The sequence below is a fragment of the Podarcis erhardii genome, assembly GCF_964252035.2.
Source record: "Podarcis erhardii genome assembly, chromosome: 5".
Lineage (NCBI taxonomy): Eukaryota > Metazoa > Chordata > Lepidosauria > Squamata > Lacertidae > Podarcis > Podarcis erhardii.
Genome location: NC_138509.1, coordinates 55614557 through 55637361, shown reverse-complemented (window position 1 = coordinate 55637361; position 22805 = coordinate 55614557). Strand labels below are relative to the sequence as shown.

The following is a 22805-nucleotide window of genomic DNA, read 5'->3' as shown; positions in this document are numbered from 1 at the left end:
TGGAACAGTATCAAATGTTATATGCAGTCAATACCTGTATGTTACAGACAATGTAAAATTGATCTAGGAGTTCAATAGGGAGACCTGCTAGAATCCATTGCACACATATCTGTCACATGTGCCTCTTTGGATATGTGTGACAAATAAAGATTTTCCTTACTATATTCAGTACATATAAAAGCAGCACAAAGGTGGAGGGAGGAGGATATTTGTGCATTGGTTCATGAAACATTCATAACAAAATGCAATGGTTTTTTGTTTTTCTTTTTACTTGTAGTTGAATTTGTTAAAAAGGTGATTTAATTAACTTTGTGTGGAAGACTCTAGAACTCTGTGCTGTGGAAGACTACTCTGTGCCTCCAGAAAATCTTAAAACTGCAATCTTAAGCATGCATGCAATCTTTGTTTGCATGCATACTTCTGATAGCAAGATTTGTTGTCGCCAACTTTGTTCTACTCATTACAAAGCCATTTAAACTAATAATCTAGATTCAACTGTTGAGCCCTGCTAGCAGAAGCCTGCACGTGGACATTGGATAATGCAACAGGGCTTTCTTCCTCCCTCCGCACAGCATTAAAGTGGCTCGGATGGAGAAGGATAACCTCCAGAACAGCACACTGGAATAGGAGAGCAAGCTCTTTCCATTTGGCAAGATGAAACACTTGTGCTGGAAGAACGATTACCATGGCACTACTTTGAATTAGTCTCAGTGAACCTAAGTTAGTGATGACTGCAACTTAAGTGAATCTACCCTGAGTAGGACTAGCATTGGATACAGTGGTACCTTGGTTTGCATACGTCTTGGTTTGCATATATTTTGGATTACAAACACGTCAAACCCAGAAGTGCATGTTCTGATTTGCAACCTTTTTTTGGATTGCAACCGATTTTTTTGGGATTACGAACAAATTTTGGGGCGGCCCCATTGGTGAAAGCGCGCCTTGGGTTACAACCTGTTTTGGTTTACAAATGGACCTCCGGAACAGATTATGGTTGTAAACCAAGGTACCACTGTATAACCCTTGATCTTTCAGAATGACTCACATGGGGGATTGATTGTAATATATGTTAAGGACTAGAAATGACCCAGTCAGTGATAAAGGCATTTTTTAAATTTAATTTGAGTTTAGTTTGAGTTCAGCAGAGAGCATAGTTATGTATCAAGTTCAATTGATTTAAAATCAAACTAAATTGAAATTTGTATTCTTTCATTACACTGGATGGGAGAAATACAGCTGTGCAAAATGCAGAAATTCTACCTATGATCTCATTGTTCTGCAGAAAGTGCCTGTAATCTTTTACTTCTCATCTTAACTTTTAAAAAAGCAGTTCAACAATTTCTAGATAATATACCAATTTTGAGGCATATAATATGAACAGATTGCACAGATTTCTAGATGCTTTCATTTGGTTTTTAAACAACTTTTCATGATTTTTATACTAAGTAATATATGTCATTTAATCTCCAAGATACCATCACTTGTGTTTAATTTGCACAATATTGACTATTACTTCTTCTTTTTGCTGAATTTCTTGCACTCTGAGTCTCTATTGGTAATTGGGTCTCAAAAGGAAATCTGGTGAAGAGGTTTAATGCACTCAGGACCAATCTTTTTCATTGAACAGTAGCATGTGGTGATTTGGGCTTTGTTTTCTTTGGGTTCTTTGACTTTTAAACAGCCATTTGTTCTTGGATAGTTGTGACCTCCTAGTTCTTTTGTAGGAAATAACATCTAGAGTACTGAATCTCTTCATGAGAGTATGAAAAATACACAATCATACTTTTGATTATCTATATAACATGCATTATTATTTCCTGACAAAATTATCCTTTAGATACTTTGACATACATTGCTGAAAAATATTTGTAAGTGGTTGCCTTCTTTGAATGTCACTAGCTAGATAAGCTATATGAAACTAGACACTTGATTTACACTTTCCTATGCTCTGCAAATGCCCCTTTTGAGGTGGCTTACTTTTATGAAAGTTGTTCTTTATACAATTGTGTCTCAAATGAGATATAATGTCAACAGTAGCTGTTATTTTTGAGAAATCTAAACATCCTGCTATTTTGGAGCTTTTCCATGACGGTAAAATCATTTGTTGTCCCTCCCAATATCATTCTTCCTTTGACAACGGTCTTAAATTCCTTTGTGTTATACTGAATGATTGCATAAAAAGTAAATGTAAAAGCATCTAATTAGTAGTTGCATGCAAAATGAAACTAGTTTCTAGAATACAATTAGCTCATGCACTTCTTTGTAGAATGCAGTCCGCAAATGCTTTGTGCATGTCTGCTTCTTCCATCCACCTTCTGCCAAGCTAACTCTTCTGGCTTCAATGCATGCTCTCTGATAACCTTTATAATGCCTGACCTGCTCCTCTCGTATTCACCATAAAATGCTTGCTGTGGAGAAAAAGGGTTATCTTCCCCACCTTCTGCATGCTTGTGCACTATAGGTTTTTAATGAAGTGGAGAAAGCACCAAAAGAGCTGAGAAAAGAGCTCATGAAACGCAAGAAAGAGGAACTTTCTCAATCCCAGCATGCTCAGGTAACCATAGCAGCTTCATGCTTCTAAAAACAACCAAGCAGCTTTGTTCACAATAGCTTTAACCATTCCATAGTGGTTGCTTTTTGTTTTCCCTCTGAGTAAATATGATATTAATTTGTAATGACTGACCATTCTTAAAACCGTAGCTCAAATGTGTCATATAAACAGAAGTGCAATCTATTCAGTATTCATTTACTTAGATGTGATTAGTTAGAACAACAGCCAAAGTTATAAAAATGCAATTTATGTAGTTAGTGTGTATTCAGGTGTGGATATGAATTTCAGGCTGTAATGTCTACTTTATTCAGGGCATTTACCATAAAGAATAACATTATCAAAGTGTAAAAGTAGTAAATAATATTTTTATAAGCAATTTTTCATTATATCTTACCTTTGAATCTTTTAATCCCAGGCAATGCAGTTGACATGATGGTGTCCATGTTTATTATTTAATGGCTTGCCTGTACTTTCTGTGTTCCAAGTATGCTATTGCAGCAGACATACTATTGATTACATTTCCTGTCTGAAACGAAGCGCAGCTGAACTATATAAGGATCTGGGTGTGTGGTAGTGTATATAGTGAATAAGGCAATGAAGAACTCTTCACTTTTTGTTGACATTCCTTGTCTTGGTATTAAATCCCAGACTAAGTGCAGATAACTTCTGATATCCATGAATACTTCCTATGTATTCATGTACAATGAGACAGAAGTAATTCTGAAGTAATGCTTCAGGTATAAATTTTTAAAGTGAGCTGTATCACAGTTTCTGTACAAGGGTGTGAGGGGGTCAGGAGACTGCTGCTGAACTCCCTGAATGACAGAGAAATCTCAGGAGTCAGTGCACTAAAGAAAGACAGGTGGAATGTTAGGGGAGTGAAAGAGAGGAAAGAGTTTATCTCATGTATGGAGCAGGATCCTGCTTTTGCAGAGATTCACAGTAGTGTATGCTACTTCCCTCTAAAGACAACTATGTATATTTGAATGTGCACATCTCTTGGAACTGGATATTTGAGAAGGTAATATTGTACTACAATATTGTACTACATGAAGGCTTATTGAGTAACTACAGTCTTAAATATATTGGAGAAAATTCATTAATATCTTTTGGGCACAGAGAGTTAACAATATAGGTTAAATAGGACTAGGTTGTAGGGCATTATCTAGCAAAATAAAATAAATACTGAAGACATGACATAAAGGTTTTTACTTCATTTTGCAATTGGTGTCTTTATGAATACAGTGTAATTTTTGTTCTCATAGCTCCACCCACATCACTGTAGGTATAAACTATAGCTTCAGAAATTTTACATCTTTTAACAGAAGTAATTCAGTACAACTTCTACTTTTAGGGAGGGAGGTGCTCCACTAATGAGTCATACAGTCTTATTGCTTATGTTCGGTGTTTGAATGCATGGTTTGTGCTTGCATTCTGACCTGGGAAGTACATTGTATTCTGCTCTGCAGGGCGTTGCTCAGGTTATGATTCAGTCTTTTCAGTTGTCCTCATGTACCCTCTTCAATGCAATAATGCAGGATGTAAGTCCAACATGCCAAAAATTGGATGTTTCCTCTGTAGTTCTAGCTTGTTGGTCTGCTTTTTCTCTGACACGCATGTGCTGATGAATTCTTTTAAAAAAATCTAAAAATGTGTTCATCTGCACAAAGATTGTGATGGACAAACTGGGCAAATGAGACTTGTTGATTTTCAGCACATGTGTGAAACCAGTGCTATGTTTTGCTTTTCTGTGTGCAGTGAAACAGGCATTTTCCAGAATGCTCCCTGATACCACCTGACAATGGGTGTTCCCTGCTGTACCTTACAGAGTCAGCCATCCTAAGTTTTGACTCATGGGGCAAGGAACACCCTCGTGACATTTTTCTTCTTCTCTGCCTTGTGCAGTAGTGGTAATTTATTTTTTAAACAAACCCGCTTCTACCTTTGTGTTCTCTCTTCTGTTCCACCAGATGGTAGTTGGGATTTTAGTAGGAAGGTGGAAAGTTTGCTTTGCAAACTTTATTGAAACGGCCTTTTGTTACATGGCTTTGGGAACAGGAATCTGTAGAACATCTGGGCTCCCCATCAGCACTGTATACCAAATCTCTCTGTCTCTTTTAATTGCGTAACAATGTTAGTGATCACAAGCCTGACATGGAAGTCTATGTCAACTGACCTTTCGTTCACAAAACTACAGAATAGGCTGTGGTAATATCCTTTATCTAGGTTATTCTCATATTTTGTGTTCTAAAACATACTCATCTAAAACCTCAGGACTAAAACACTACTTGCTTTCATTTCATTTAATAATCCAGCTCCTGCAATTTGACAGAATTGCTGCTTGAGAAGGGCAGGTACATTTGCCATTTGTCTCACTTCATCAAAGCCATCAAGTAGACAGTAGACCTTTACCTTTCTTGTTGTTGACATCTGTTGTTCTCTACAGATCTGGGTTTTTGGATTTGTCTGTACAATTTTTCCCCTGCTTTTCATTAGAATTTTGATAGGGGTAGACTACGAACTTTCCCCCCCACTCATCCTCACACATGCCCCCCCCCCCGCATCCTCTGAAATTTGCTTTGGGGTTTCCTTCAACTCTCCAGGGAGTTCAGACAATTCAATCCCTAATATTGATGTGAAGAAGGTAGCATTTGTAAAAAAAATATTCTGAAGGTAAAGCTTTCAGTTTTGGGGGGATGTTTAAAATAATGTATATTTTCTATAGTTCTCAGGAAACACAAGTTAACCAAAGTTGAACATATTTCAGTCTCACTGACTTTCATTAGGAGAGAATTAAAAAAAGAAGCTATACTTTAACTTTATATATATATATGGAATTGTGCAGTAGGCTTCCAGGTTCTCCCTTCTGGTTAGTGTTAACTCTGGTTTGGTGTTATGTTTACCTCACCACTAAATATGCTTAGTTTTTAAACTAAGATTTGAAAATTGCAGTGAAAATCTACTTTTCAAGTTTTGATTAAAACTAACCATGGTTAGCACTGGTGCAAACGTAATGTTGCATTGTAGTTAATGCTAACCAGGGGTAATTTGCATGCAAAAAGGGAAAGGGACCTTAAGTACCTAATGTCCCCAAACACAGAGGATCACTACCATTACTGCTGCACTGTTCCATTGTCCATCTAATTTCTTTGCTACATTGTGCTTTTCCTGAAGAGGATGAATAAATAGAATCACATAAGTTCATTTTGGGGGGTTTTGGCAAATGGATTCCTCATTTTCCTCCTCCCACACCCACTTGATAGAAGCTGCTGTTTAATCCCTTGTAGCTTTTAAAAGTGAGTTAGCATGTGGCACAGAGAAGCTGCTGTTAGGAAAAGAAGTGACCAATTCTGATGGATGTACAAATCTTCCTATATGGTGCTTTCTGTTGGTTCTTGTGAGATGAGTAGGAACATCAGACTTTGATAACATCTTCATCAAATTGGTCAGATGCAATTTGTCTGAAGATTACTAGCAAGTAAAGAATTGCGATCAGGGCGGATGATTTCTGTGCAACCTGGCCTGGAGGTGAACTTTGCATTTGTTATTTATTTTCTCATTTGTGTCCATAAATCACACGTCTTCCTTTTATATGAACCTTTTGAACTACAAGGACATCAGATGTGACTTACCCAATGAATAAAACATGGGCCTGTCTCAACATGAAGTGTCCCTGTTGTATTTGATACAAGATTTCTGCATAAATTTTATTATATAATAGAGAGAGATGCACATAATACCATGTGTCCACCCCACACCTGGAAATAATGTGTAAGTGTTCAGACATTGTTAGATTTCCACACAGCCTTCTTTCCGTTGGTGGAATGATCTGTATAGTTTTGGATCAACTTCTAGTTTAGGGCCAATATTTCTAGTTATTTTCTGAGCTTGTGACATCTGTTTTCATAAAGCTCCTTTCCACAAAATAGGTGATAAATACTTCACATGTAACCACTTCCATTAAAATAGCTAAACGTGACTTGTTATGTTAATCTTTGGAAGCCTTTTTCTCTACCAGCCTCACATTACGCTTATCTACCAGCCTCACATTACACGGTATAGATGGTGCAGCTTAATATGTACGTCAGTTTCCTAATGTGAAACTGTTTACAGTGCCATTGAGGGGCCAATCTTGTAAATTCTGGATTTTGAATTTTGGAAGTGTTTGGTCTTTTAGACTATCACGTGTCCTCTACTTGGTCTGGGTATCTTGCTCTGAAACATGAAAATACAATGTTGAAAATATAATAGGCATCCTTATCTTGGAGAAGATTCATGTGGGCCAGAGGTTTCCCCAGACTTTGCACATGTTCTGTAAAAGACAGATGTACACATTCTAACCTAAACCTTTTCAGTATCCTTCGCACATGGAGTGAATCAAGACAGTTCAATTGATTCTCAAGAGTAGTTTGCCATCCATTGTTAACAGATAGCAAGAGAGAGCTGGTTCTGTGCAGCAAATATTCTTGTTTATATGAAGGCTTTTTTTTTTTTACATGGGTTAAATCCCCTCCCCAATTTCCATTTCTGCTTGAAAGTAATGATTGAGACAGAAAATAGACATTCTCATCCCACAAAATACATTAAACCTACCTTAGTCACAATACTTTTCAGCCATTTATTTATATTTGCTGTTCCTTGGACTATTCTGACCTTCATCCCACCCTGCTTTCTTCCTCCTTAAGTGATCCCAGCCATTTATGGATGATATAATGGACATGTCACAATAGCACTATGTACTGAATCTGATATGGCTATTTGTCAACATCAAGAAGTCTTTTAGAGTAAAGGCAGTGTTTCCTAAACTGGACAGTGATCAATCCCAGCCCCCCAGGGATCATGAAATGGACACTTTCCCCAGCTATTTCTGTAACAATCTACCAAAAAGAAAGAAACCAGAAGATTTCAGGGGGTGGGGGTGGGTGGCTTTCTTTTAATTTTGAACAAGCTTTTTCTGAAGCAGCTCAGCCCTAATCTTGTCATTTGTTGCTTTCCTAAACAGAATTTAGTTTACTTGGTAATTTAATATAAATGCATTAATAATAATTTGCAAGCAAATTTGTATAAGATTTGAACTTATGGTCCTTAAATTAAAGATTCTCTAAGTTGTGTGTGTTTTTCCCATATTTGCTGATTAGCATAAAGGCTGTAATGGCCCGGCATACAAAGACATAGCAGGGTACAGCAACTGATCTGACAAGCTACTTGCCCACGAAGAATTAACTTGGGCTGGCAAGTGGCTGCCCGCAAGGCTGTCTCATATATAATTGGTCAAATTATATGTTTGCTGAAAAAGCAGTACTTGGTGGAGGGAAAAGAAAGAGAGAGAACTCATAGGGCCCATTAGTTTCCCAGTATAGGTTTGCTACTGTTGAGAAATGCATGTTTCCCCTCACACTTTATAGTGCTGAGCACTTCAAATGCTGTGGTAAGTACAGCAAGCTCACTTGCTGTGTAAATGTTTTAATTGACCCTTAGAAAATAATGTTGTGATTTGAATATGGGTTACCCAGGTTCAGATCCCTGTTTGAAGTTTGGCTTGTGGCAAAGTGTATGCATCTTTCGCTCTCCACATATTGCGCCTTACCTGCTAGTTTGTGAGCTAAAAGGCTGCTCCAAGATCCTTTAGAAGAAGGCTGTATACAAGTGAAGACATCTGAGACATGTGCATAATTTACTCAATTTGGCTTCATTTCTGATAGGAGCAAGAGTTTGTACAGAAGCAGCAGCAAGAACTGGATGCATCGCTAAAGAAAATCATTCAGCAGCAAAAAACTGAGCTAGCTACCATTGAGCGGGACTGTCTGAACAATAAGCAACAACTCATGAGAGGTATTTCTCCCTTTCCCCCCAGTGTTAGATTATCGTTCATCAACTTAAAGAAGCATTAAGGGCTCTGGGCACCTAGTACAGCTCACATGCAAGCCCCATGAAACTTGTGGAATGAGTCATGTCCTAAATTTATGTCCTTCTAGTGAAGGCATGAAAATCCACTGAAGACTGTAGCTGTACATAAGAGTCTTTATTAGGCAAGCAGAAAATGGTGTACAGAATCCATTTTAAAATTGCTTGTCTGTTTCTGAAACAAGCCTACTTGTGTCTACAATTTTGGTGAATTGTTATTGGATAACTTGATGGGGAATAATTTCTTCAATGCATATCTCCATTAAATATTTCATTGGGGTTATTCTGTTATTGATTGCTTTGTGAAATACATTGTATAAGGAATGTTTTGGGGGTGACTCCTCTGTAATTTTGACAGAATTTTTCTTCCCTTCTAGCCCGTGAAGCTGCAATATGGGAACTAGAAGAACGACACTTGCAGGAAAAACACCAACTGCTAAAACAGCAACTGAAAGATCAGTACTTCATGCAAAGACATCAGTTGCTAAAACGGCATGAAAAGGTTAGTGCAATCTTAGTTCATCCTCTTTGCTGGCTCCAAATTCTGGATCAAAACATCCCATCCTACTACATTTATTTATTGATTGACTGATTGCCTTTTTTTCTTTAGTATTTATTTGATGCACTGATATTTAGTCCCAATGTTCATAAGGTCAAAACAGCTCCTTAAATTCAGGGAGGGAGGGACACACAAACACTCTAGACCACCATTTCCCAACCTGTTGGTCATGACTCACAAGTGGGTCACAGTACCTGAGCAAGTGAGGTGCGGCCTTTATAAGTAAAACAAAAAAAAAACCTATTGCTTTTGCTCTGAACTGGTATGATGAATACCTCTTGCAGGTTTTTGTTTGCATGTTATAATGTTGTGTTGGCACATGTAACCAAATGTCAGAATGCTGTTCCCACCCTAGCACGGAGGCAGGTTTGCCCCCTGCATTTCCCAAGAAGGCATGGGTGGTTTCTTCTGTGGAGGGGGTTAGGAAAGGGATGTGTGCCTTTCTGCCCCTATAGTGCAAGGGCTGGTGTCAAACTTTATAGGCTTGGTACCACCCTCAGTCCATCCTTACTTGCTTAGTCAAAATAATAAATAATATCATTATCTTTAGTATCAATAATGATCTGAGACCATGTCTAGCAACTGTCAAAACCTGCATCAACCTACTTGTTGACAAAATGCAAGCTCAGCTACCCCGTTGATACTTGCCAAAATGGAATTTTTCATGAATAAAACTATTTAAAATAGCCATAATTTGTTATATTTAACACAGCAGTTTTTGAATAAAAGTTACAGCTTTTGAAGCAATATATTGCAGTCAGATAGCTGGTCTTACACTCCTATAAATAAAATTATGAATAGCATTATATTTTTATAAATATTTACACAAATTTCAAATTAATAGGGGTGTTAAGGAAAGTTTTCCTTGGATGCCTCAAGTAATGGTTATAAAATAGACAAAATTGCAGTTAAACAGATGGATGTTGAAAGCCTACCGTATTTTTCGCTCTATAAGACGCACCAGTCCATAAGATGCACCTAGTTTTTGAGGAAAACAAGAGGAAAACAAGAAAAGATATATTCTGAATCCCAGAAGCCAGGACAGTCAGCAGGATCACAGCAGTGCGATCTCGCTGGCTGTCCTGGTTTCCTGCTTGGCCGCATGCAGCCTCTCCCTGGCAAGGGGAGCCTTCATCCCCTGCCCGGGAGAGGCTGCGCGCAGCTAAGGCTCCCCCAAGAGCCGCACTCCCTTTAAAGAGTGCGCAGAGCGTGTGTGTGGCTCTTGGGGCCTTTTCCCCAAGGAGAGAGAAGGGCTGCCTTTCTCCCTCCTCGGGGAAAAGCCCCCAGGAGCCGCACACACACTTCAGGCGGCTTCCACCTGCATTCGCTCCATAAGACGCACACACATTTCCTCTTAATTTTTAGGAGAGGAAAAGTGCGTCTTATAGAGCGAAAAATATAGTTGCAAAATCCATGAGTGATGGTAGTAGGTAAAAGGAGAGCTGCAAATTTTGAAATGATATGATTTCATGATCTTTTCAGTTGGCTGAAATTTGTGTGTTGTTATTACTGCTGGTTGACTAACCGGTTATTTATTTATTTATAAAATATTTATCTTCAGTTTTTCTGATACAGAAAATTTAATTATGAAGTGTTTTATTTGCACAGGGTAAAATGTATATTAAATACTTTCAATGTACTGTTGAAATGGCGACGAGACCGCATTGGCCTGTTTATTCTGAACGTTTGTAAGTGATGCCAGTAAAGGTTTGATATATAAAATGCATTTCCCCTCAAATTTTTTTAAAGGAAACAGAACAGATGCAAAGATATAACCAGCGGCTTATTGAGGAATTAAAAAACAAGCATACCCAGGAAAGAGCTCGATTGCCCAAAATCCAGCGTAGTGAAGCAAAAACTAGGATGGCAATGTTTAAAAAGAGCCTAAGAATTAACTCCTCAAGCACTCCAGAACAGGATCGTGAAAAGATTAAGCAGGTAAAGCAATGATTTTAGACAAAGGTGGAATCTGCATACACACATTATGCAGTTCTATGAAACTCTCAAGTCAAAAATCTGATGAGTCCAAGTCTCTGGAAGTGATGTCTTCAACTATGTGAGTGTGCTTGAAGCTGATTTACTATTAAACTATTGAATCTAGTGGGCCAATTAGAATTGGTTTAAGAACCAAGTCATATTGTTGCTTATGTGTTTTGTGGATTAGCTTCTTCAAGTAAGATCCACATTTATCCAGTATGTACTAAGAATGAACAAAGCAGCTTTTTGCAAGCCCATGTTTTTTCAAATCTGTCTAATATTTGTTATTTCAGTATACTGTTTTTGAATGTTACACTGTCATTTAATTATATGCTTGAATCTATAAACATTTCAAAAATTCTAATTTAAGTCCTCCTGTTTCTCTGAAAGTTTGCTATTCAGGAAGAAAAAAGGCAAAAAAATGAGAGACTGGCTCAACATCAGAAACATGAAAATCAAATGCGAGACCTCCAGCTGCAGTGCGAAGCCAACATTAGAGAATTACATCAGCTGCAGGTTAAACAATGTTAATTCCAAATGTGCCCCTATATGTAATTTATACATGGGATAGGTCTGTTTTGAGTGTGATGGCACTTCATGTGCTGCAGTTACATGTGACACTTTGTAGTTGTGGTACTACACACAGTATTTCTGTTCTTTGTTTTTTTTTACAAATGAATCTGCACCAGTTTTTCTTTCCAAGGCCCTCCTCTAAGTCTCCATACCTTCTGAAGTCAGGTGGGTGATATCCAGAAAGAGGGCCCTTCTCTGTGGTAGTGACCTGCATGTGGAATGCCCTTCTCTGTGAGATTTATGTGCCAATGAGTTTGGTATCTTTTTGGTGTTTAGGTGAAAACATCTCTTATTAATCCAGATCTTCCAGCATGTCTCTTAGCTGGGTTTAGCTGCGGATTTGTAGCAGTGTTACAGTTTTGTTACTGCTATGATCTCTTCTAACTTTTTCAACTGCATGAAGTATATTTGTGTATCAACATTTTCCTGTGCTACAAGTAGCTGTGGAAATTTTGGCAAACTGAAGACTGGGGAATATTTATACACAAAATGGACTGTGTATAGGGACCATGTGTGTGGAGAGAAGTGGTCTTTTTTCTGGGGGGATGCAGGTGTACACATACCCCTGAACATTTTGTGAATCTAAGTTTGGCCTCATTGAGGGGCAGTATTTCAACATGAGTAGGAAAATGAGAGTGCCTCTAAATATTTTTTTTAGGAAAAAAAGCACTGGGGAGAAGACAACATGAGGTTTCTGGTTGGGCTGATCTCATAAAAGCTAGTACCTCTATTGAAATAGAAGAATTTCTGTGTGAGAGAACAAAAAAAAGTAGAATTCTGATAGATTGCATAACTTTTTGCAACTTAAAAAAAAAAATCATGCGGGAAAGCCCTGTCAGTCTGCACTATAAATCTTGTGATTCTAGCTCTGAGATATGTTCATAGTTTTAGCTTCAGATAAAGTTTTAAAAAACCATAATACATATTCTTCATGCCCTGTTTGAGGAATTCAAGTAACAGTTTCTATTGAAAAGCTAAAATCTTGATAGAGAACATTGCTATGTAGGAATTATCTTGCCTACTGTACAGATTAAGCTAATTAAAGAATTAGGTCAGCATATGCTTCTATACAAGTAGCCAAATGTCTAATCTGATTTAGTTTTACTAAAGGATTATCTGTATCCCATTTTCAGAATGAGAAATGCCACCTGCTGGTTGAACACGAGACTCAGAAATTAAAAGAGCTGGATGAGGAACATAGCCAAGAACTTAAAGAATGGCGAGAGAAACTGAGACCAAGGAAAAAGGTAATGCAGATTGACTTTGAATCTCCAATAGAATATTATATTCTATACTAATACTATAAGGGGCAGTTGGTTTTGTAGCTTGTCTCTGATAAATCAGATCAAAAACTAACACCAAGCTCATCATGTTTATTTTGTTTAAATGTTGTTGTTGTTTGTCATTAGACATTAGAAGAGGAATTTGCTCGTAAACTTCAGGAACAGGAGGTTTTCTTTAAAATGTCTGGAGAATCTGAATGCCTTAATCCATCAACGCAAAGCCGGATTTCTAAATTCTACCCAGTCCCTAGCCTGCACTCCACTGGATCATAAATTTGGAGCCTCTGTGAGGTGGCTTTGGGTGCGTCTTTAAGCTTCTCCTCTTCAGCTTCTGTCACAATGAAATCTACAACCTGCATCCAAGAACCTCAGTGGAACTCCATCCACCTTCAGTGGAGACAATCAGTGATATCAGATATAGAAGCACAAATGTTGGTCTTGAAATCCAATATGATATATTTCATGTATTTCAAGGATAGCCATTTGAAAACTGGACTGAAAAAAATGTATCCAACTGTGTTGGCACTGGAAAGCAAGCCTAAACTAGTAAAGATAATCTGCAATGCCCCAAGAATAATTGTAGAGGATTCTTAGGCAGATATACTACTACTCATTTAACCAAATATTTGTTGTGTTATGCCCATTATGAGGAAATGGGTCACTAGCCTCATTCAGTGCCTGAAACCTGTAAACATGCTAGGGTTTTTTTTGTAAGAGGATCATGTTTCTTTATCACTAAAGAAGCCCTCGTTACTGATATTACTGTAACAGAAATGCTTGCCGCTGCCACAATTTTTGTCAAATCCTTGCACTAAAATATGTAAAAGTTTAAAAAAGAGTACTCCTGTCTACTTTAAAATATACACATTATTCCTCTACAAACTGAAATAAAACAATATCATTTATTTCTCAAGAAAAAGTGTGCAAAAATTGCACCCTCATTCTCACCCCAATTAGAGAAACTGAATGGATTCTCTCCTTACTCAAAGTAGCAGTTTTGAAACTTCAGAGCAGAAAATGGCTGTGACTGTCCCCGTTCGTACAAATCAATGCTGATGTCTGGATTGCAAGGCATGTTTTCTTTCAAAATGTATGTTGATCTATAGAAGGATTTAAGTTACATGTATAGACAAACGTTTAATCTGCTTCATTGTTTTACCATGAAGTAACTAAAGTTAAATGGTTTTATTTCTAAAATTCATAGTTGTATTATAACTTATTTGCTGTGGGGGTGGGATAGAAATATTTATCATGTTGTTGGCAGGAGATGTGCCTGCATTAAACAGCAGCTGCTGTCTTTTCAGGCTTCAGATCTGAGTCATATCAAAAACAGTATTGTAGACTGTCCTTTTGATATGCCAAAGTTAGATTTGTAATATAAATGTTGGTTGCTTCCTGTTTTTTCGCAGCCTAATCTTTTAGTAGGTAGCTTTGAATAATCAATTGTAAGTTTTCACATTTGCAGTCTTTTCATTAAATGTGAATACTGTCCAATTTCTTACAAATTTTATATTATGTCAGCAGCATTCCTGCATGTGAAGGAAGCAGATTATAAAAATATATAGTACTTTAATCAAGTGTGCTCAATACTTTGGCTACTGAATCCGGATACTGAGGTTGATCTTATCAGATCAGATTGTTTAATTGTGACAGTATAGTAAACATACTTTGAAGATGCATGTTTCAGTTAAATTTTGTTTTCCTTTAATCATAATCTACCTAACAAATATTTCATAGCTAGCCTTAATACATCACATTTTATTTTATAAATATGTATTGTGTACCAGGTTGTACATTCGCATATACATCACCTAGAATGTGGCATTTTGCTCTTTACAAAGTTCTGAAATCTGTTTATTCTGAATTGTTTTGGTGGGAAAGTTTTCAAAAGCCTTTACTTTTTTTAAAAGTCACCTTTACGAAATAACTAGTATTGATTATAACATTAAATACTGTTTCTATCTGTTTAAAAAACTCTTTAAAAATCTCAAGTTTGTGGATTCCTTTGGGGAGTTGTGTGTGTTGTGTGCTAGTCTGAAAGGATGCTGTGGTGTTGCTGTTTCTTGGGGCACCAGAACCAAAATGAGCACCAGAACTTAGCCCTACTCGGTTTCTTCCTATATTGATGATTGCCTGGTGGCGTTCTTCCATCATCATTGCCCTGTGTTGCATATAAAGTGTTCATTTCTTTGCATGTTTCACATGCTACAAAATCAGACCTTTATTATCCCAATGTGGTTCCTGGTGTCATGACACAGGATGTTAGGGTCAGGTGCCAAACCATGGTTCAACTGTCAGAAATGTGCATGTGTTTTTCCTCTTGTACTTGCATACTCTGATTCTCTTTTTATTTTCCAATTCATGGTAACTCTAGGTTTCCATGACATCAAAATCAGTGGTGCTATGGTTACTATATACTGGAAATTGATCTACACTTCAAACCATAGAAGCAACTTGATTTGTATATACAGTACATTTGTTGTATTTTGTCAAATTTGGTTATCCCTGGAAACCAGGAGGAAATTAGAACATAAAAGGGACCCTACAAACAAAGGGCACGTTCTTGAGAGTCAAACCATGCTGTGTGTATGTGATGTCTGAACCTAGCCACAAATGAACAGGGTAAAGGCTGGCAGTCAGATAATGCTTTAATTAGAGAAGCCCCATGAGAGGGGTCTGCCCTTTGTGCCACCAAGTTCCCCACCATTATAAAAGCAGGTTTAATTGTACAAAAAAGTTGCATTTTTGTTTTGTGTTAGGCTCCCCCTCCTGGCTGAAACTTTGAGCACCTGCACCTGATTGGTTTCCCTATGGAGGTACACAGTGGAGTTTATTGAAAATGATATCAATATATGGCTTTGATTTGATGGCGTGAGAAATAGCTTCCTTCACGGATAATCTGATGAAGGAAAATACACCGCCATTAATATTGAAGCTCAGTTTTGTTGCTCTACTACAAGGGCACCAAAAGGCCCTCATAATTCTGAGCTAAGCTGATTATGTCAAAGGAGAAAACTTTTTACTGAATCAGTGTCTTTCTTTTTTTTAGCCTGTCAGTTGCTAGAATCATACCATCTAAGGTCAGTTTGCCATTCCTGTCACCTATGGATGGAAGAGGTCTCCAAGCGGATTGTGTTGTTGCAGCTTGGAGACAGGAAATGCCCAAAACTTCTACAGAAGATTTTTCTGCTCTCTTTCTGTTGAGGCTCAGTCCATTTCCTGTCTCAACTCTGAGAAACATTCTGTTTGGAATCTTTAAGGCTTTTCCCTTATAGCCAACCTGTTGTTTTTTCTCCTTTTTATATTGAGTCTTTTGTTCTTATTTGTTTTCTACAGCTGCTCTTCCTCCCTTTTTCTCTTACTGTGTAAAAAAGAAAAAGGAAAAATTCCTTCACCTTTCCTCACTGTTTCCTGCCTTTTTTTTCTTTCTCTCCCTTTCTAAGCTCCATCCTGAGCTGTAAGGCTAGGATTTTCCACTTTCTCATTATGGGGAAGACAGACAAACCCCTACAGTAGTTCAGGGCTACTTCTTTGAAGGGGGGAAAAAGCTGAGTTTTGGGGTTGGGGCCTCACTCAGCAGTAGCTGCAGCAAGCATCCAGGGGCCCGCTATTTCTGAAGATCCCAGGGAAGGCCCTTGTAAGTGCAGCCTCTTCCTTTGAGTCCTGTGCAAGGGACATCCAGTGTTAATTTTCTAGAAAAAGGGGTGCTGGACTCACCATGAACACCTCCCTTGTTCTCTTATAATGGCAATGGTGCCCACCTGAGAGGGGCTGAAATGGAGTTCTGGCGAGTTACGGCTGGGGGGGAAACAGGGGATATCATCCTCTGCTGCTTCATTGAGTCCTAAACCAACCAGCTCTGAAACTACAACATCTGGAGGCAGCAAGGAGCGAAGAAACGGGAAAGCATAATGGCCGCCATTCCTTAGGAGATGCAATCCATGCCTGGTGAACGACAGGCACTTTCCTCACTGCAGTCCCCTCAGGCTCAGCATGGGAAAGTAATACATATTCAGTTGTGTTAGTACTTGTGGATTTTGTTGGTTTCCAGAATGGTTTTTCTCCCACTTTTTCTGTTTTTTTCCTATTTTGTATGTATTTTATCACATTTTGTGCTGTTGAGTTTTGTTTTCTCCTAAGCTGTTCCAAGAAATAGGACTGAGCCTCAACAGGAAGAGAGCAGAAAACTTATATAGGCATTTCCTGCCTCCAAGCTGCAAGGCAGGCAATGCAATCCGCTTGGAGCCCTCTTTACATCCTCAGTGCAATACCATTTATGGTAAGAACAACTTTTCCTTTATCCTACTTTCATTTAAATCAGTGGAACATAGGAATACTGTTGGATCTTAAGATTCTAAATAATCTCTTTGGAAGTTGATGCTACCGATTTCTTCTGGAGCACAAAATTTTTATTCTTGCTAAGGTGTTACTATTTGTTTTCTTTAGAAAAGCTTCTTACCAAAGCACAAGTTCTGGCCCCTTGAAAGTGCTATTTTAAGGGTTGGGATGTGGTTTCTTTTATCTCTAGGCAGAGATACAATAAAATTTCAGAAGGTAGAATTTCAATTCAGTTAGTGCTGTACTTGAAGTATTTGCCTGTGAGCCGCCTACTCTTGGTAGCAAACTTTTTTTTTTAATTGGTGAATTAGAATTATATCTGCTCCTGCCCCTGCCCCCACAAGCTGTCAAAGTTCATTTTCATTTGAAAGCACAGGAAGTGAAGCCCATATATTTCAAACAAAATAAACTGCAAGAAAGATCTGTAGAATAAGGACTGTGGTCCATTACCTATTTTGTAGGAATCTATACTTTTCTTCCACTAGCCCTGTTCTTTCTGTGTCTTGAAAGAAAAGGGCTGTTAATGCCAAAAACCACACTGGCCACTGTATTTTGTACCAGCTGCAGCAAGGGTGTAGGTAGGACAGAAGCACAGGCAATTCTGACCACAGCTGCCACCACTTGGATGGCAGCTGAAGGACTTAGGTATGTTTTGCCTAATAATGAGAATGAGAGGAGATATTAGCCATCTTCAAATATTTAAACGCTTTTTTTGCCACAGAACACCAAAATTCAGATAAATGACTGAGATTATTTTGATGCTCTTAAGGATGCAATCCTGTGCATGTTTAAAGGTAAAGGGACCACTGACAATTAAGTCCAGTCGCGAACGCTTCTGGGGTTGCGGCGCCCAACTCGCTTTACAGGCTGAGGGAGCCGGCATTTGTCCGCTTCTGCAGGTTTTCCAGGTCATGTGGCTAGGATGACGTAGGCCGCCCCTGGCGAAACCAGAGCAGCGCACAGACACACCGTTTACCTTCCTGCTGGAGCAGTACCTATTTATCTACAGTGGTATCTTGGGTTACAGACGCTTCAGGTTACAGACGCTTCAGGTTACAGATGCTTCAAGTTACAGACTCCGCTAACCCAGAAATAGTACCTCGGGTTAAGAACTTTGCTTCAGGATGAGAACAGAAAGCGTGGTGACAGTGGGAGGCCCCATTAGCTAAAGTGGTGCTTCAGGTTAAGAACGGACCTCTGGAACGAATTAAGTACTTAACCTGAGGTACCACTGTACTTGCACTGCGTGCTTTCGAACTGCTAGGTTGGCAGGAGCTGGGACCAAACAACGGGAGCTCATCCTGTTGTGGGGCCTCAAACCGCCAACCTTCCAATCGGCAAGTCCAAGCGGCACAGTGGTTTAAACCGCAGCGCCACCCATGTCCCTTAGCTGGAAGTAAATCCCACTGAGCTAAACAGGAGTTCTCAGCAGATATGTATAGCATTGCACTTGAAAGATAATGTTAAGAAGAAACATGGGCACTTTGTATCAAAACAAAATGGGGTTTGAAAGAGGGAAACACATTGTTTCTATTCATCTACCAAATGACTCACCCTTGCCTACCTGTATAATATGCAAGCATATCAGGAAACATAGTGTAAACCACACAGCTCATGGGACAGAGGAAGAAAGAAACTTAACACATTGGAAGTAACTTTATTTTTTAAAAAGTAAATGTCTCAGTAACAGATACAGCTGGTTTAAATGCACAACCAATTGCTTGATCAGTTGAAAATACTATTTAATATGATGTTTGCTCCAAAGTTGCAAAACCAGACAAACAGTATGCCAGTTACAGGAAATTCATCTTACCCTGTTTGGAATCCCTTGAGCACAAGTCATCATGTCAAGGGTCACAGATCCAGACATAATTTGTGCACTTAAGGGCTTGTATGTAATTCTAAGTCGCTTAGCAAACAGCTCCCAAGCTCAGTACCATGTCACAAACTAATTTTGATTAGCTACCTAGGTATGTTGGAATTCATGGAGAAAAAAGTTCAAAGCCCCACTGGACACATTTAGTGGAAGTGCTAGTCTTAGGTCACACCAGAAAGCCATGCAAATATCTACCTCTTTGTATTGTAGAAAACTGGTTTTTATTTCACAAGATGGCGAACTGCAGCTATCAATTTCTACTTATATGTTTGATAAGGTTGGAGGCAATAGGTAACCTGTCCAGGAAATGTGTATTTCTAGCACTGGTGTTAATTTTTCTAATTTGATCTTCCTTGATCTCTTAGCTAAATTCTGAATCTTTTGCTATCAGTTATGGAACACTAAATTTGTATCTTGAAGCAAATGGAGGAATTAAGGTTGACCTATATCCAGCAATGTTTTTAACAAATTACAATTCCGTAACATCTTGAGATGTGTCGCAACATCAGGATTTACACTGATATATTTCCTGTGGCCCCAAAACATGTCCCTCCAGACTTAGCTATCACTTTATTGCTGCCATGATTGCATGTATAATAACGGGATAGAGGATTCACACTATACGTTAGTTTCTTGATATGTTGATATGATTTAGGACACATGAAAATAAACTTTATTGACTTTGCACAGACTCAGGCATGTTGCCTAAATTCCCCTTGCTGCACATCATTCTATGCTAATGGGGATTCCCACACCTTAAAAACAACAGATGGCTTAGGAGAAGCTCACTGCAAGCAGGCAGTAGAGGAAGAAATGGTCATAGATAAAACTGCTCACTTTTGAAGGTGGGCAGGCTGCTGTACTTATATGCAATTAAAACCACAGCAGACATTTTAAAAATTGTTTCCAACAAAGTGCTTATATACTAACAGCCCCAAGGTCCTTCACATTTTTGCAATGCATTTTATAACAGATTAAGTGGATTTAATAATAATAAAATGTAGCCTGTGGTTATGCATCCTGCTAGCATATAGTTGAGTATTAGCACAACTGGCATAGCCTTTACTCTTAAATCCATATTCTTGATTATTTTGGATATGCTTTCTCCTACTTCAAAGGAAGATACATAACCTCTGACTCCAATCCTTTCAACTTTGGTTGAGTTTCTATTGAAGATTTCTCATGCTAATCTTCATCCAGAGAAACTGAAGTGTGAGTTTCCTGGGGAGTAAGTTACAACTTTTGAGGCTATGCTGTTATAAAATCCTTGGGTTTAGATGAGGGCTATACTCTGTTCCAGCCAATTCATATGGGACAACAAGCAAATGAGCCATTAGTTCAATATGTACTACTGGAAGCCACCCATATCTTAGAAATAAGATAAAATGTTATGAAAACCATTCCCAAAGTACCAAGTGTTAGTCGTCACTTGCTGGAAGTCACTGGAAATGGGGTTTTTGTCTCCACTGAGATAAAAAAGCAACCATAAGCAGTTGAGAAATCTTCTGCTCAAATTTGTGTTCTTAGATTAGACCCCAATGCTTCTCCTTTTCCTTCGGCCAACATACACTGCTTCACCTAAGAGAGATGGAATAAGATGAAGAAAGTGTTACTTTACAGGTACAAGTACACATTTTCCCAACTTTCATGCTACTGTTAGGAACTAAAGAGCAGCGCACTTGGGCCTCTGCCATTTGCCATGGAACAAGAACCACTGCACCTCCAACTGTCCCTCAGGATGGGGAGGCCAAGGAAGGAGCTGCCTGAAAGACCACTTGGCTCCAACTGTCCTGGGACTGCAGAAGCAAGCAAGGATACTCGTGACTGCAGCCACAGGAACAGAAGCTATCAGCTGCTATTCAAGCAAGGGAAGTTCAATCTGGCCACATCCTCAGCCTCTTCCCTCAATTCCCCTTCCATTGTGTGTTGTGTTTTTTTCATTTGTAAACTTAATTGCAGGTTCTTCTTTTATGTAATCCACTTTGGGAGACACCAGTTGTCTGAGAAGCAGGGTAAAATAAATAAAGTTTGCTTGAGTCATGGCCTATGTATGGGTCTCTGAAAAAAGTGGGGGAAGGTTGACTCTCACAATACTAGAACTATGACAAACGCTAAGTCTCCATGCTTGGACCTGCACTAGGCTTCTCCATCATGGTACTGGTCAAATCCAAAATACACTCCTTTCTCATTTGAAAAACAAATACCTTTCTCGCCCTTTTCACCCCTTGGTCCTCTTGGGCCTTGGCGGCCTGGGGGGCCCATTGGTCCTATGTCACCTAGCAGAGGGAAGAGAAATGATATTTTACTCGATTAAGATTGCTACTCATTTAAAATAGTTCAACTACAACACAGGCCCACTTCTTGAAGAGTGCATCTTCCAAAGCTGACCCCATGCGTTATCCCATCATGCTGCAATCTGATAAGTATGCCATTGAGAATGATGAAGCATATTTCTCAGATCACACACAACATGGCCAGATGATGCAAGTCTGTCGTTTGCGCAGTTGGGCTAGTGCCGTGAGGATAATTTCTCTACGGAACATGTACTCATTCACTCAGGGGTGCCAGACATCTATGGTACATGCTACTACTCAAAAATTAAGGTGAAATGCACTCATTTTCAAATAGCATTTTACAGAGAGAATCTAACTATCCAAATACAGAAAACAATATGGTTACAGCCAGATAATCATCCATTGTGGCAACAGTTGGGCTTTGTCTGAATCCTCAGTAGACCAAGCCCATAATATCCATCTTGTAATGAAATGGAAGAAGTGAAACAAAGTTTTGTTTTGTTTTTTTTTTAAAAAAATCCTGTACGTATATGTAAACTGAATCAGAAAAATATGTGTGTTTTAAAATGGCGTTCCTCCCACATTTTCTTTCTTTAGCAAACAACCTGCGTAAGTGACACATTAGTGACTGTTGTGAAAGTGTTCAGAAAACAGCAATCTAGATACATTAATGGGAACCTTAGTGATGTCAGCTGAATTCAATGATCTCTTCTATCAAATAATTATTTGTTTTCTGCAAGTTCAGATTAAACATTTGTGTGAGAGAGATATATTTTCTATTTCATACAAATGATAAGGTAAACTCTTGTTTACAAATGCTAGTTCTGAGATAAATTCATATCTAAGGTGTCCCAGGACTTCACCTTCTTTGGAGGAAGGGTTAAGTTTAATTCATACAGCAATTAAAGGGTTAAAAACACCCTGTACTATTTTTACTTTGGGGACTTCCAAATATGGGCTTAACATTGCAAATGGACAGCTGGAAACAATTTTTTAAAAAAAAATATCTTACCAGATTTTCCATGGAAAGGCTAAACCCAGATTAACATATGGGGAAGGATACAGATTGGTATTTTTATGCCAACACAGTTGGTGCAAGGGGCAGACATAAACTTAAAGCACATTCAATGCACATTTAAAGCACATGATTCCCAAAGAATCCTGGAAGCTGCAGTTTGCCAAGCATCTTGAAATCATAGCTTTCTGAGGGGCAAATTATAGTTCCCAGAATTCTTTGGTGTAAGCCTTGCAATTTAAATCTGCTTTAAATGTATGGTATGTATGCAGCCTGTGTCTTTAACATATCACAAGACTCTAAGCTGTTTCTGCAGCAACTTATTAACAATGCTACCACTTCGGAAAAAAATACTTAAGAACTGAGCAGGCACACCTCTGTTAAGTAACACGCATATCAGCATTTAAAAGTAGGAACTCCTGCCTGGGAACAGGC

General features: G+C 38.5%; 2 protein-coding genes across 6 annotated transcripts in view; one reads left to right on the top strand and one right to left on the bottom strand.

Moving 5' to 3' along the window:
- SLK (STE20 like kinase) overlaps positions 1-14821 on the top strand; it is a 45482-nt gene extending 30661 nt beyond the window's left edge. For 2 of the 4 annotated variants that reach the window (XM_081863412.1, XM_081863411.1), the window contains exons 10-16: positions 2462-2554; positions 8254-8383; positions 8833-8957; positions 10764-10952; positions 11382-11507; positions 12698-12811; positions 12974-14821. In XM_081863412.1, coding sequence (XP_081719538.1) covers positions 2462-2554; positions 8254-8383; positions 8833-8957; positions 10764-10952; positions 11382-11507; positions 12698-12811; positions 12974-13120 — 924 coding nt within the window. In that variant the 3' untranslated portion in view covers positions 13121-14821. Of the gene's footprint in view, positions 1-2461; positions 2555-4020; positions 4093-8253; positions 8384-8832; positions 8958-10763; positions 10953-11381; positions 11508-12697; positions 12812-12973 lie in introns of all 4 variants that reach the window. The other 2 variants (XM_081863414.1, XM_081863413.1) reach the window with 2 other exon arrangements.
- Positions 14822-19932: 5111 nt separating this feature from the next.
- COL17A1 (collagen type XVII alpha 1 chain) overlaps positions 19933-22805 on the bottom strand; it is a 60464-nt gene continuing 57591 nt past the window's right edge. For both annotated transcript variants that reach the window (XM_081863376.1, XM_081863377.1), the window contains 2 exons: positions 21266-21337; positions 19933-20639 (listed from right to left, as the gene is read on the bottom strand). In XM_081863376.1, the coding sequence (XP_081719502.1) occupies positions 20590-20639; positions 21266-21337 (122 nt within the window). In that variant the 3' untranslated portion in view covers positions 19933-20589. The remainder of the gene's footprint in view (positions 20640-21265; positions 21338-22805) is intronic.